General features: G+C 44.5%; 1 protein-coding gene across 3 annotated transcripts in view; it reads left to right on the forward strand.

The window, feature by feature from the left end:
* adam15 (ADAM metallopeptidase domain 15) overlaps window positions 1-12,561 on the forward strand; it is a 31,455-nt gene that overhangs the window by 13,857 nt on the left and 5,037 nt on the right. Inside the window, exons 6-22 of one of the 3 annotated variants that reach the window (XM_030750187.1) lie at window positions 3,023-3,299; window positions 4,246-4,311; window positions 4,793-4,864; window positions 4,954-5,123; window positions 5,200-5,284; window positions 5,647-5,795; window positions 6,250-6,427; window positions 6,615-6,707; window positions 6,804-6,999; window positions 7,341-7,449; window positions 7,570-7,765; window positions 8,048-8,125; window positions 9,019-9,130; window positions 9,216-9,369; window positions 9,565-9,618; window positions 10,831-10,939; window positions 11,827-11,895. In XM_030750187.1, the coding sequence (XP_030606047.1) occupies window positions 3,023-3,299; window positions 4,246-4,311; window positions 4,793-4,864; window positions 4,954-5,123; window positions 5,200-5,284; window positions 5,647-5,795; window positions 6,250-6,427; window positions 6,615-6,707; window positions 6,804-6,999; window positions 7,341-7,449; window positions 7,570-7,765; window positions 8,048-8,125; window positions 9,019-9,130; window positions 9,216-9,369; window positions 9,565-9,618; window positions 10,831-10,939; window positions 11,827-11,895 (2,167 nt within the window). The remainder of the gene's footprint in view (window positions 1-3,022; window positions 3,300-4,245; window positions 4,312-4,792; window positions 4,865-4,953; window positions 5,124-5,199; window positions 5,285-5,646; window positions 5,796-6,249; window positions 6,428-6,614; window positions 6,708-6,803; window positions 7,000-7,340; window positions 7,450-7,569; window positions 7,766-8,047; window positions 8,126-9,018; window positions 9,131-9,215; window positions 9,370-9,564; window positions 9,619-10,830; window positions 10,940-11,826; window positions 11,896-12,561) is intronic. The other 2 variants (XM_030750188.1, XM_030750190.1) reach the window with 2 other exon arrangements.

The raw sequence follows: 12,561 nt of genomic DNA on the forward strand, positions 1-12,561 counted from the left end.
CTCAGCAGAGAACTTCTCTCAGACTGCTGGCTTATTTCTGGTTCCTAGATTTTCTAAAAGTAGAATCGGAGGCAGAGCCTTCAGCTATCAGGCCCCTCTCCTGTGGAACCAGCTCCCAGCTTGGATCAGGAGACACCCTCTCTATTTTTACCACTAAGCTTCAAACCTTCCTTTTAGATAAAGTTTATGATTAGATCTGGATTAGGTGACCCTGAACTGTTCTTCTTTCTGAAAAAAAGAACATAGAGAGACCCTGAGCAATGAGCAAGACAAAACACAACGCAGAGGAGAGAGAAGATAAAACTTAATGACACGCGGCAGTGACACAGGGCGTGGACGAGAAAGGCTTAGTGCATCATGGGAAGGCTAGCAGCCTGAGCCTTTAGCAGCATAACTACCGGATAGCTGAAGATCACCTGATCAGTTAGGGCTGCTAACTGTAGTGCTCAAAAAAAAATAAAGGAACACTGAAAACAAAATCAGATCTCAATGGGAATAAATCATGCTGGATATACTGATAGGGACCTAATGTGTTAGGAATGAAAGGATGCCACATCATTTAATGGAAATGAAAAGATCAACCTACAGAGGGAAAATTCAGAACTAGTGAAAAACAGTCAGAAAAGATGAGGAGGGAAAAATGTGAGTGGCCTCCACCTGTAACCAACCACCTGTTTGGGGGGTTGTCTCATTGTTGCCCCTCTAGTGCTCCTGTTGTTAATTTCATTAACACCAAAGCAGCTGAAACTAATTAACAACCCCCTCTAATGCTTAACTGACCAGATCAATATCCCAGAAGGTAAACTGACTTGATGCTAAACTCTGATTTAAAAAGTGTTGCTTTAATATTTTTTTATTAATATGCTTTATCAGAAAGGTTTGAAGCCTAATGGTAAACATGGAGAGTGTCTGTCTTTCTAATTTTGTAGGGTCATTACAATACGACCCTAAAAGAAGCTGCTGTTGTGAAACGGTTCTGTATATATTAAATATGATTACAGTCTGTGAGCAGAAGGACGCGAATGTCTCTTTTCTGAAGAAAAAGACCAGAAACAGTTTACAGAGTTTAGTTTCTGTCCTCTGAGGTGGACCTCTCCATTAAACACTCAAACAGAAATAAAGTCAGACAAACAGAGGCGCACAGCTCAGCTCAGGAGGAAGTACTCCTGTTTAGACAGCGCTGGTTTCCAAATGCTCATCCTGTTCTGGAAAAACAGAAGCTGCAGATATCTGCTGATGGGAAAAGAGCTGTAGAATCATCTTCAGCGTCAGGCAGACAGCTGCTCGGTTATGTTAAATCTGCCGAGGCTCCTCTGACCTCATTTGAATACAGAAATATGAATATTTACAGTATGAACAGACAGATTGCTGACAGCTGTCTGTGCGTTGAGACTGCAAGATGTTCAGGTTCAGTGAGCCAAAACCATGTGAAATTTACTGCTGTATCACTTCCTGTTTATCCATGGGCAAAACAAGTACATTTTCTTCAGTGAAAATCAGAAGCTCTTTAGACCTGAAAACCTCCAATCTGCTCAGTCCAGAGTCCAGGACTTACTGTTGCAGGTCTTGGCAGAAAATGAAGCATCAGCATTCCAGTGCAGCCTAAACTGATCCGGATCAATGGCCGTGACCTCCGACCTGCAAAGGAAAATGTGCGAGCTGCACAACCATTATTAGGGTCATTTATCAGCTCACGTGAAGATAAAGGGTCCACTCCTTTATGGTCAGAGGATTGGCCTGGCAGCCTTCAGAGAGTCTTTACACAGTAATCTGTGAGCTCAGAACAGATTATACTCATGATTTAGACCTTTTAATAACTTTTAATAACATGTTCTTATTGAGAACAGCTGAGAACACAAACGTTTAAAACATGGAAAAACAAAACTAACTGAACAAAGATTTCCTCCATCTCTGCAGCTTAGTGAGCTTTGTGGTGTATTACCTCAGTCTTAAACAGAACAGAGCATGAAGTCTGAATTATGAAATGCAGCTTCTCAAATGTTTTTTCTAAGAAAACCTGAGTCATCATTTATCTGTAACTGGTTTCAAAATCCCAATGGCCATCTTACTTCCTCTGGTAAAAAATATTTTATCTATGAAGTCATCATCTTATGTTAAAGTCCATTCTGTTCAGTTTTCCTTCATTATTTGGTATCAATATTTACAGTGAAGCTTAGCTGCTCTAAATACTCAGTTTCAGACTGTTTTTTTTTTTTTTTTCAACTCTTGGCTCTGTATGATGTCAGTGAGAGTAAATATAGCAGTCCCACCCAACGGCTTGCTTAAAGTGGGAGGAGCCAAACCAGCTTGTTTCATACAGAGGATGAGCTGAAAGGCAGCACTGTGGTCCAGAATAAGGCAAAGAAGGATTATTTTGAGCCGTGAATCACACAAAGCTACTCCAGTAGAATATGGAGCAGGAAATAAGATGAAACTATCCATCCATTCTCTTCTGCTTATCCTGTTCAGGGTTGTTGATAGCCCCCCAGCTATCATAGGGCGAGAAGAAGGGTGCACCCTGTACAGGTCACCAGCCTGTCTCTCTGTGGGCTAACACAGAGAGACAGACAACCATGCACGCCTATGAGCAATCTAGAATCACCAATTAACCTAACCGCAGTAACTGTGGGAGGAAACACAAAGAGGCCCAGACCAAGGGAGATTCAAACCCTTCTAGCTGTCAGGCAGCAGTGCTAACCACCACGCCACCGGGCTGGGGCTAAATCTAACTGAACTTTTAATATAGGCTTTATAATAAAAACAAAAAGTAAAACTGAATAAAATATGAATTTACTGAAATCAATTTGTAAAAAAAAAAATTACTAAACTGGTTTTGAGGCTCTGTGCCTATTGTGTGTGTGTGTGTGTGTGTGTGTAAATGATCTTTTGCTTCAAACTTTATGAAATTAGAGGCTCTGATCTGTAATAGATGTGGACATTCAGTTTGATGAACTGAAACACAGAGCAAATGCATTTGTCCTTAGAAATGTGAATACCATTAAACCACTGTTTCCTCCTGCAGAGGCATCATTGCCCTCAACTCCACCCTGAGCTTCGAGCTACAGCCGCAGGAGGACCATCACCACCACCATCAGGGGGAGGAAGAGGCGGAGGAGGGTGCAGGAGGGGAGAGTGGAGGAGGAGGCAGAAATGGAGGAAGTGGTGGAGGAGGAGGAGGTGATGATGAAGGGGTCCACCTGCTGTTCTCCACCAGCCCCCTGGAGGGTGACGGTGCAGGAGGCTGCGGAGTGTCTCACACTGCCGTGCCCCCCATCCACAGCTCCACACACCCGCACAGGGTGAGCCAGACTTTACCACCATGTTTTATAGAGAGCTGATCCCGATTGAGGCAGCACATCAGTAAGTTATAGTCGCACAGCATAAGACATGCTTTCAGTAGAACAAAGATTCACATGTCAGAAAAACTCCAGATCAAACTATCAGGGAACAGAAACAGACTGTTACAGGTGCTGCTTTGGAAAGGTGAGCGTTATAATATCTCAGGAGACCCAGTAGTTCAGTTCTGAAGAGGAGTTGTCTAAGGTTCTGATCCACAGTCAGTGACAGTAGACTACACCCACTACAGTAACTGTCGCCTCATCACTTTTAAAATCATCACGTTTAAAAAACCCAACAGTCAAAACGACCCCCTATGAGCAGCACTTGGTGACAGTGGGAAGAAAAAACTCCCTTTAACAGGAAGAAACCTGCAGCAGAACCAGGCTCAGGGAGGGGCAGTCATCTGTGACCTTTTAGAAATGAGGGGAGAGAGAGAAACAGGACATGGACCTTCAAACTGTGAGGCAGTGAGGCGTGTCCTCCGTGCTGCAGGAAAACCTTCATAATGAGATTAAAGTACAGCGAGAGCTGCGTGCACCGCTTTGAGTAACACAACAAATCATATTAGGATAAACATTTTTGTCCTGTTCTGTCTTATTAAAATTATGTGGATATATTTTAAAAACTTAGAATGTCAACCAGTTTTAATGAAGGTGTTTAAGTGCAATTAATCAAGAAAAGGTATTAAAAGTGATATCATGTAATGTATTATTTATTACATCATTAGTTTTATTGCTTTTGCGTTCGTGTATAAACAGTATTTCACTGCTGTAGTTGTTGAAAGTCATTAAAATCAACTGTAACTGCAAATGTCTGATAAACTCCAAGTACATCAAACTTTCTGCTCACTAAAGATGCTCCTCATTGTCCTGTTTGACCTCTGACCTTTGTCTGTTATGTCTGCAGACGAAGAGAGACATCCTGTCTGAGACCAAATACATTGAACTGGTGCTGGTGGCTGATCATCAGGAGGTCAGTGTGTGTGTGTGTGTGTGTGTGTGTGTGTGTGTGTGTGTGTGTGTGTGTGTGTGTGTGTGTGCGCTGACTTGCTTCTTGTTTAACTCACTAAAGGAGGATTTCACAGATTAGTCAGTTTTATTTTTTAAGGGAATCAGACAGATGCAGCAGTGAGCCACAGAGCAGCTCAGTTCCTCGTAGTTGCTCATGGGATTTGGGAACTCCTGTAGCCCGGAGCTTGGATCAGACATGAGGGGTGTTTGGCAGCAAGTCCAAGAAATTAATTTTCTACAGGATCAGTTTTTTATTTTACCTGCATTACTAGATTTTTGACACAGGGTGGCAGCAGTTTGTTTCATCAGAATTAGCAAAATGAATCCCAAAATCTGCTGATTTACCTTCTTTATATTTCTTATTTTATTTGCAGTTTAAATCTTTATTAAATCATGATGTAAAATAGCAGATTGTGTAACTAAAGGTGAAATCTGCTCCACAGTTTCTGAATTACCAGAAGAACAATAACACGATCATCTACCGCATGCTGGACGTGGCCAACCAGGTGGACTGGGTGAGATCTGACTTCCTGTCACAGCCGGCCTCTCTAACTCTGTAACAGCAGCAGCAGCGTACCTGAACCGCCTCTTCTTCCTGTTTCAGTTCTACCGTCCTCTGAATGTCCGCGTGGCGCTCACCGGTCTGGAGATCTGGAGCGACCGCAACAAGATCCGGGTGGAGAAGAGTCCGACTGACACGCTAAACAACTTCCTGCAGTGGAGAACCAGAGATCTGCTGCCACGTCTTCGCCATGACAACGCCCAGCTCGTCATGTAGGCGCATTTACCAAATGAAAAGTCTCAGATTGCTCCTGATCCGGATTGTCATGGGTTCACTTGTACTTCACAGGGGCGGGTCTTTTGATGGCACCACGGTGGGGATGGCATCTCAGTCATCCATGTGCTCCAGAGACAGGTCGGGCGGAGTCAACGTGGTGAGTAGGCCTTTATTTTGAGCTCAGGTTACTTTACTTCCTGTATCACAAGGCCAGTCTGTTCCAGTGCCATGACACGGGCTTCCTGACCGAGCTCTGAGCAGATTCATGACAGTTCAGACAGCTGCTGGTTTAAATCGGGGTTTATTTAGGATTCATTGATTATTCTTAGTTTCATTTTTTTAACCACATTATCAACCACGGCAAGATTTAAAAAAAATATATAAAATTAGGGCCAAAGATTTTGATAATCTGGAAGAAAATATACAAAAATATTTCATTTATCTTTTCTTTTACAATTTAGTGGCTAAATATTTGTATTCAAAGTTTGAAGTTTTAGAAAACCCCTCTTTTCCTCTCAGGATCACCTGGTCAGTGTTTTGGGCGTGGCTTCAACTGTTGCTCATGAGCTGGGCCACAACCTCGGGATGAGCCACGACACCGCCGAGCGCCGCTGCTCCTGCCAGAACGAGCCGCGGCTCGGGGGATGCATCATGGAGCCCTCAACTGGGTCAGTACCAGACTATTTTACCTGTTTAGCATCCTTAGCAATGACTGCAGGTTTTCTGACCTGTGCTTCCTTAAACTTCTACACTTCTTTTTAGTCCTGCCCCCATTTCCCTAAGTGGCTTCACCTTCACCCAAAGAATGTTCTCTTAAAGCCGTCTCTGCTTAAATAAAGGTTAAACATTAGTACATTTAAACTACTGTTCAACACATAAATGAGACTGAAGTGTGAGACTGAAGAAATCCTAAATTTTTACTCACCAAATTGGAGCACAGACTTCTTGGATGGTCTGCTAGTATAATTAACTGTATCAGTGCCATATTTTTATGCAGGTAAGTCCATTAAAAATGCTCCAGCAGGCACCAGCAGCACAAACAGTCCTTTGGCTCCAGGTAGCTTACTTACCTAGTTAGGTTCTAGCTTTATAATACCACTCTCCTGTGACCTCTGACCTCAGGTTCATGCCGGGCCAGCAGTTCAGCAGCTGCAGCGCCGCAGATCTGTCTGTCAGCCTGCTGCATGGCGGCGGTATGTGTCTGTTCAACGTGCCGCAGCCGGAGCATCTGCTGGGAGGACCTCGCTGTGGAAACCTGTACGTGGAGAAAGGAGAGGAGTGTGACTGCGGCCTGCTGGAGGTACTCACCTGTATACCTGCTTCTATAATTTCAAGTGGACTTGAAATTATAGAAGCAGGTTTTTACTGAGTTAAGTCAGTGCAGAGAGTCAGTTACTCTTCATCTCTTTTCCTAGCAGAGGATTAAAGGTCACACACGTTACTTTTGTTTGTTCTTCTTCTTGATGATGTGTGCTCTGACTGGTCAGGAGTGTGAGGACCCCTGCTGTAACGCCTCCACCTGTCAGCTGGTTCCTGGAGCTCAGTGCTCATCTGATGGCATCTGCTGCCAGGACTGCAAGGTCAGGCTGATACTAATGCCCACAAATCAAAGTGGAAATGTTTCACATGACAGTATTTCAGTTTAACCCCTCCTCCTCCTCCTCATCGCCCATCAGCTGCGAGCGGCGGGTTCGGTGTGTCGTGATCCTCTGGGGGAGTGTGACCTCCCCGAGTATTGCACAGGCTCCTCCCCCTACTGCCCCCCCAACGTATTCCTGCAGAATGGGGAACCCTGTGAGGAGGGCGCCTCGTACTGCTATGGTGGAGTCTGCGCCAGCATGCACACCCAGTGCCAGATGCTGTGGGGACCCAGTAAGACACCAGTTTGTACTCATCCACTTAGTTCAGACTGAATCTGCTCTGCTTTTCCTCGTTTCCTGCCCTGCATCCTGTTCCAGTGGCGGATGTTCATATTAAACATGGAAAAACTCATTTCTGTGAGCCAAAAATTCAGGCTTCAGTCTCCTGTAAGCACTCAGTTTCACACATTCAGCAGAGTCCAAGAATAAATCTGGAAATAAGCAGAATAGGTCAACTTTCAATCTGAGTCAGTCACTGTGTTTAAAGTTAATTTTCAGCCAAAATCTTATTATTTTAGCTGACTCTCTTCATTCTGGTTTCTCTGTTTGACTGGTTTATATCTTTGCCTTCAGATGCCACCAGCGCTCCGACCGTCTGTTTCTCATCTGTGAACAAAAAGGGAAACAAATATGGAAACTGCGGTCAGCTCACCAACGGCTCCTACGTCCCCTGTGGGAACTCGTGAGTACACAAAGTTACTGCTGCGTTTTTGCACTGAAGGCCTACAGATCCCATGATGCCTCTGTATGTGTGTGCCGTTTTCTCCCTTCACCTCCGGTCATGTTTCTTTGTCTTTTTCAGTGACGTTCACTGCGGCAGGATCCAGTGTCAGGGTGGGAGGGACCGCCCCCTGCTGGGCACCAACGCGGAGATCCTCACCACCAGGGTCCACTTTAACAACAGCGACCTGGTCTGCAGAGGCACCTTCTTCCACCTGGGTGACGACGTCTCCGACCCCGCCACCGTGGCCCAGGGCACCGCATGCGGCCCCAGCAAGGTTGCAGGAGAATCTGGGTTTAAATAGATGAGACCATTTTTCTGACGTTTATGAAACACAGGCTAGCCTGCTCATGAGTTGCAGTGGTTAATTAGTAAATAAGCAAAAATAAAAAGCATAAAAATATGAAGATCATAAAGTCATAAGTATAATATTTGTACTGTAATTAATAAAAAAAATTTCCTCTGAAATTAGATTAGATGCTGCAAATATTCTGGAAGAATTTCTCAATGAAACTTTTGTTAAAATGCTATTTTATAGTTTTTTTTTTTGCTGTTTTAGGCTTGTTTGAACCAGAAGTGTCAGGATGTGTCAGTGTTCGGTGTAGACGAGTGTCGCAGGAAATGCAACGGTCACGGGGTGAGTGGAAAACAGCCCATCGCATCCTGAAGCTCCTGTTCTGTGCTTCAGTGTGTGAGAATGGGACCACGGTTTCCCAAATGGACTTCACTTTATTTGCAGTAAGACTTGAAAGTAGAGACTAAGGCTACGTTCACACTGCAGCCTGAAGTGACCCAATTCCGATTTTTTTGCCCTCACGCGACCTGTATCCGATCTTTTCATGACAGTCTGAACAACACAGATCCAGTTTTTTCAAATGTGACCCAGGCCACTGGGATATGTGGTCCTAAATCCGATACGTATCCGATCTTTTCAAATGCGGCCTGTGTCTGTACGGCAGGTTGCGTTTATCTGATCTGCACGTCATTGATACTCAACAAACGTCAGTATTCTGTGTCCCGTTACGTGGACGCGGGAAGGAAAACATGTGACTTCCACAAACATTGAGCACACTCGCTACGTGACGTTATTGCATCCTCTACTGCGTGTGCGGGACACTCTTAGGTTTGTCTGCTGTTCACACTCAGATCACATCCAAGTCGCATATATTTGGAAATGTGAACGACCACGCAAAAAAAAAAAAAATCAGATTTCACAAAAAATTGGAATTGGGTCACTTGAGGCTGCAGTGTGAACGTAGCCTAAGACAGTAAACTCATCAGCCCAGTGTTTCCCGAGGTCATAAAGCAAATGAGTAGTGGGCTCTTTTGGCTTTATGACCTCAGACTTCTTTTAATAACTAGAGTCGCCCCCTGCTGGTCATTAGAAAGAACGCAGGTTTAGGGCACTTCAACCTTTGCTGCGTCCAGCTTTTTGAGTGCGCTCTCTCGCTTTATTGTTTCTTTTCTTTAAAGCAGAATTACACTAGAAGCAGTCTGTGTTGTTCTTTATATTCTGTGTTTGTGTTTCAGGTGTGTAACAGCAACAGGAACTGTCATTGTGATGTGGGCTGGGCTCCACCGGACTGCAAGTACTCGGGTTACGGGGGCAGCGTGGACAGCGGACCGGCCCGAACTGCTCGAGGTGCTTCTGAAAAAACATTTAAAAAATGAGACCAACCTTCATCTTTGCTGCAACAGCAGTTAATCCTTCATCGTTCTGTGTTTAGAATCAGATCCAGTCCGAGTCGCCCTGCTTGTCATCTTCCTCTTCATCCTACCCGTGGTCCTCCTCTTCCTCGCTCTCCGGTTCCCTCGTTTTCGTCAGTGGCTTTTGTGCCTGGGACCAAACAGCCCGTTTCACAAAGCTCGCCAGCACAACCGGTAAACCTGACTGTGTGTGTGTGTGTGTGTGTGTGTGTGTGTGTGTGTGTGTGTGTGTGTTTTACTGATCAGTAAACCCAATTAAATCTCTTTCATCATCTGAAGCAGGAGTCAGCTTCATCTGTCAGCTGTATCTCCTCTATTTGTTCATCTTCAGCCTGGTTCTGATGTGTGTTTTTCTTACCCACAATGCAGTGTGGCTGACTGTGAGATGTGGGATTTGGAGTTAGCCCCCACCCACGTCTCCAGGTACTGCTGGACCTGCTGGGTCCTGGTCTGTAGTTTGTCCTTTTAGAGTCACAGAGGTGAGGTGGTGGGACTGATGGGTGATGAATGAGGCTGCTGGTTTGCATTTTTCAAACTTTAAAGTGTTTTGACTGTCATTAAATCCTCATTCACATCCTTCACCTCACTGACTGTCTGCTCAGACCTGCAGAGCAAAACCTCTTCAGGACTTAAAGCTGCACTGATCCACATCTTCTCCTCCTCCTCCTGCACATCCAGAAACCAGAGGAGCACAGTTTCCTGGTGCAGCTTTGAGTCTTAACTGGGTTCTTCCAAAAATGCAAAGTTCCCACCTGACTCTCTCAGAATCAGCTGTTTCTTTTTCTCTATGATGATTTTAGTATATTTAATAAGGCCATGCAAAATGTGACCTTCACACTGTGCTAACATCTCTTGACAAAAAAACCTGAACTTAGAGGGCTGTTCAATATCACATTTTTATCGCCTGAGGAGAGATTTCTATCTTTAAGAAATACAATGGGAAATAGTGCAGTTACACACACACACACACGCATCTTGATTGTCCACTTTGTCTCTATTACAGGTGTAAATCACTCAGCAGACAGACAGCCGCCTGGCAGTGCTGTTTTATATAATATATCATAAATATTTGCTGGCAACTGTCATGGGAAAACCTGTTAAAACACATGATGAGCATTTAGCAGCAGCAACATACAGGCAACAGTTGTGATTTCTACAGCCAGTAATCAAATATAAAGCACAGTAATAGATATTATTCTAACTTCTTTAGGTGCTAATCGGATGTGTTCATAAAAAATATATTTATAAAACATAACTGTGGTTTTAGAGCAGTTCAGAGTGACTCTATTAGTTTATCAACACAAACAGATGCTTCCTGCTGCTGACCTCCTCGTGTTCACCCTCCACCACCCGCTGACTAACCTGCAGCAGCTTTAACTGTGGTGGCTGTTGTTGTTGTGTGTACGTGACCTGTAGGCAGGTAGATATGTGCGGTGGTGGTTTAGATGCTGGTATCCCTTTTTTGAAGAGTTCATCCATGAAGGGTGAAAAACACATAAACTCCAATAAAATGCAAAGAGCTGAAATGCATCAGAGCAGAGAATATAAGGACATGTAAGCTAATGATCAGCATCAGAGTTCAGACAGGACGAAAAGCTGCCCGGGTCTCTTTGATTTATTCGCCTTTCCGTCCAGGACTCCGGTGATGGAGCGGGTGGACGGCAGGAACGGAGAGCAGGTCCGACCTCTCAGATACCACTTGAACCACCAGACGGACATCCCACTGACCCCGCCCCAAAAAGAGGTAACCAGAGTGACCTCACAAACACGCCAGCAGCAAATGACGCTTGTTTTTAAATGTTTCCACTGGGAGAGGTGCAGCACGCTACGGCTAACACACTGAGCAACATTCAGGCTGGGGGGGGGGGGGGGGGGTATGTTTGGTTTTTTTCTGGTCAAAAGTTGCTCAAAAATGGTCCTTTTAGTATTAAAGAGTGCCGACCCCTCATTTTATCAGAAACTTCAAAATAACCCTCTTTGTTGTATTTGTTGATCTTCTGTGGATGAAGCTGTGAGGTTTTGGATTTTGAAAAGCAAAAATGATGACACCCTGCTAAAGAGCAGATGTGCAGAGTCTCCTGTGACTTGCTGCACTTTCCCTCAAACGAGCAGCGTTTGAGGGTATTTAGCAGGAAACCACATTGTGATTTCCTGCTAAATACCACATGATTTCCCACTAATTTCTTAAAAAGGTTTCTCGTAAGTTCCACTAACCTATCTCCATATGACCGCATCACGTAACATCACAGTTAAATATCTCATACACTTCTGCTTTGACCATATGTGACATTACTGCATACAGTATGTGTTAGTTAGCTTTTCCCTGATGATGTCCTTCCTGAGTAGACTTCCTGAGCATGACGCGTCTGCAGTGAGTAAAATAAATACAGAGAATAGAAGCAGCCGAGGCTTCACAGAAACATGAAGTGAAACACTGCTGATGGCTCACAGGCAGTGATTATAAAATGATGCTGGGAGGAAGTGGCACGCTATGACACCTGCAGTTTATTGCTTTTCCTCTTAAGTCTCATATTAACGCACTTGCTGGTTTGACCTTTGACCTTCCTGTTTGATTCTGTTCTCCTGTTCAGCTGTCACTTTGCTTCTGCTTCCTGTTTTCTCTCCAATCAGGTTCATGACAGACCTGCTCCTCCCACTAAGCCACTCCCCCCTGACCCCGCACTAAAACCCCCACCGCAGGTAACCGCTCACCTGGAGGTGTTCACATCTGTGTTCAGGTGTCCTGAGTGTGTCTGTGGGTCTCGTTGTCCTCCTCTGACTCCAGTCGTGCATGATGTGTTTGTTGTGTCGTCTTAATAATTAGAGCAGATTTGTGTGTGATCAGTGTCCAGACATACAGGAAAAGTTCATCATTTTGAAAGATCCTCAGTTTCTCTCTCGCTCCCTGAGACAAAGGAAAATGTTACCTCAAAAAAAAGTGTGTAATTTGGTCCTCGGCTATTTAACTCATCACTCTGGACTTTAAACTTTGGTTTGGTGTATTTCTTTCCTGCTGAATGTTACAAAGTCAGTGAGTGTCAGCGTGTTTCAGCAGGACATTTGAAATGATTTATTCCAGCAGCAGAATGCAGTGAGAGTTAGAGCCGCCATGCTGGGGCTGGTGGAAAGCAGCAGGCAGAGCTGCAGACGTGACGGGTTTAAATACAGTTACATTTGGAGAGTGTGTTTGGAATATGATGTGAAGAGTGTGACTCAGTGCAGCTGGTTAAAAGGAGCTCACAAATGCCACATTTTCCTGAAATATGACAGCAATTCAGCAACAGTTTTATTGGCATTTGTACACAGTAGCAGGCTTAAAGCAGGACCAGCCCGAGAAGCTGCATTTCCTGCCTGTTGCAGGCTCTA

The sequence above is a fragment of the Archocentrus centrarchus genome, chromosome 16 (assembly GCF_007364275.1).
Source record: "Archocentrus centrarchus isolate MPI-CPG fArcCen1 chromosome 16, fArcCen1, whole genome shotgun sequence".
Lineage (NCBI taxonomy): Eukaryota > Metazoa > Chordata > Actinopteri > Cichliformes > Cichlidae > Archocentrus > Archocentrus centrarchus.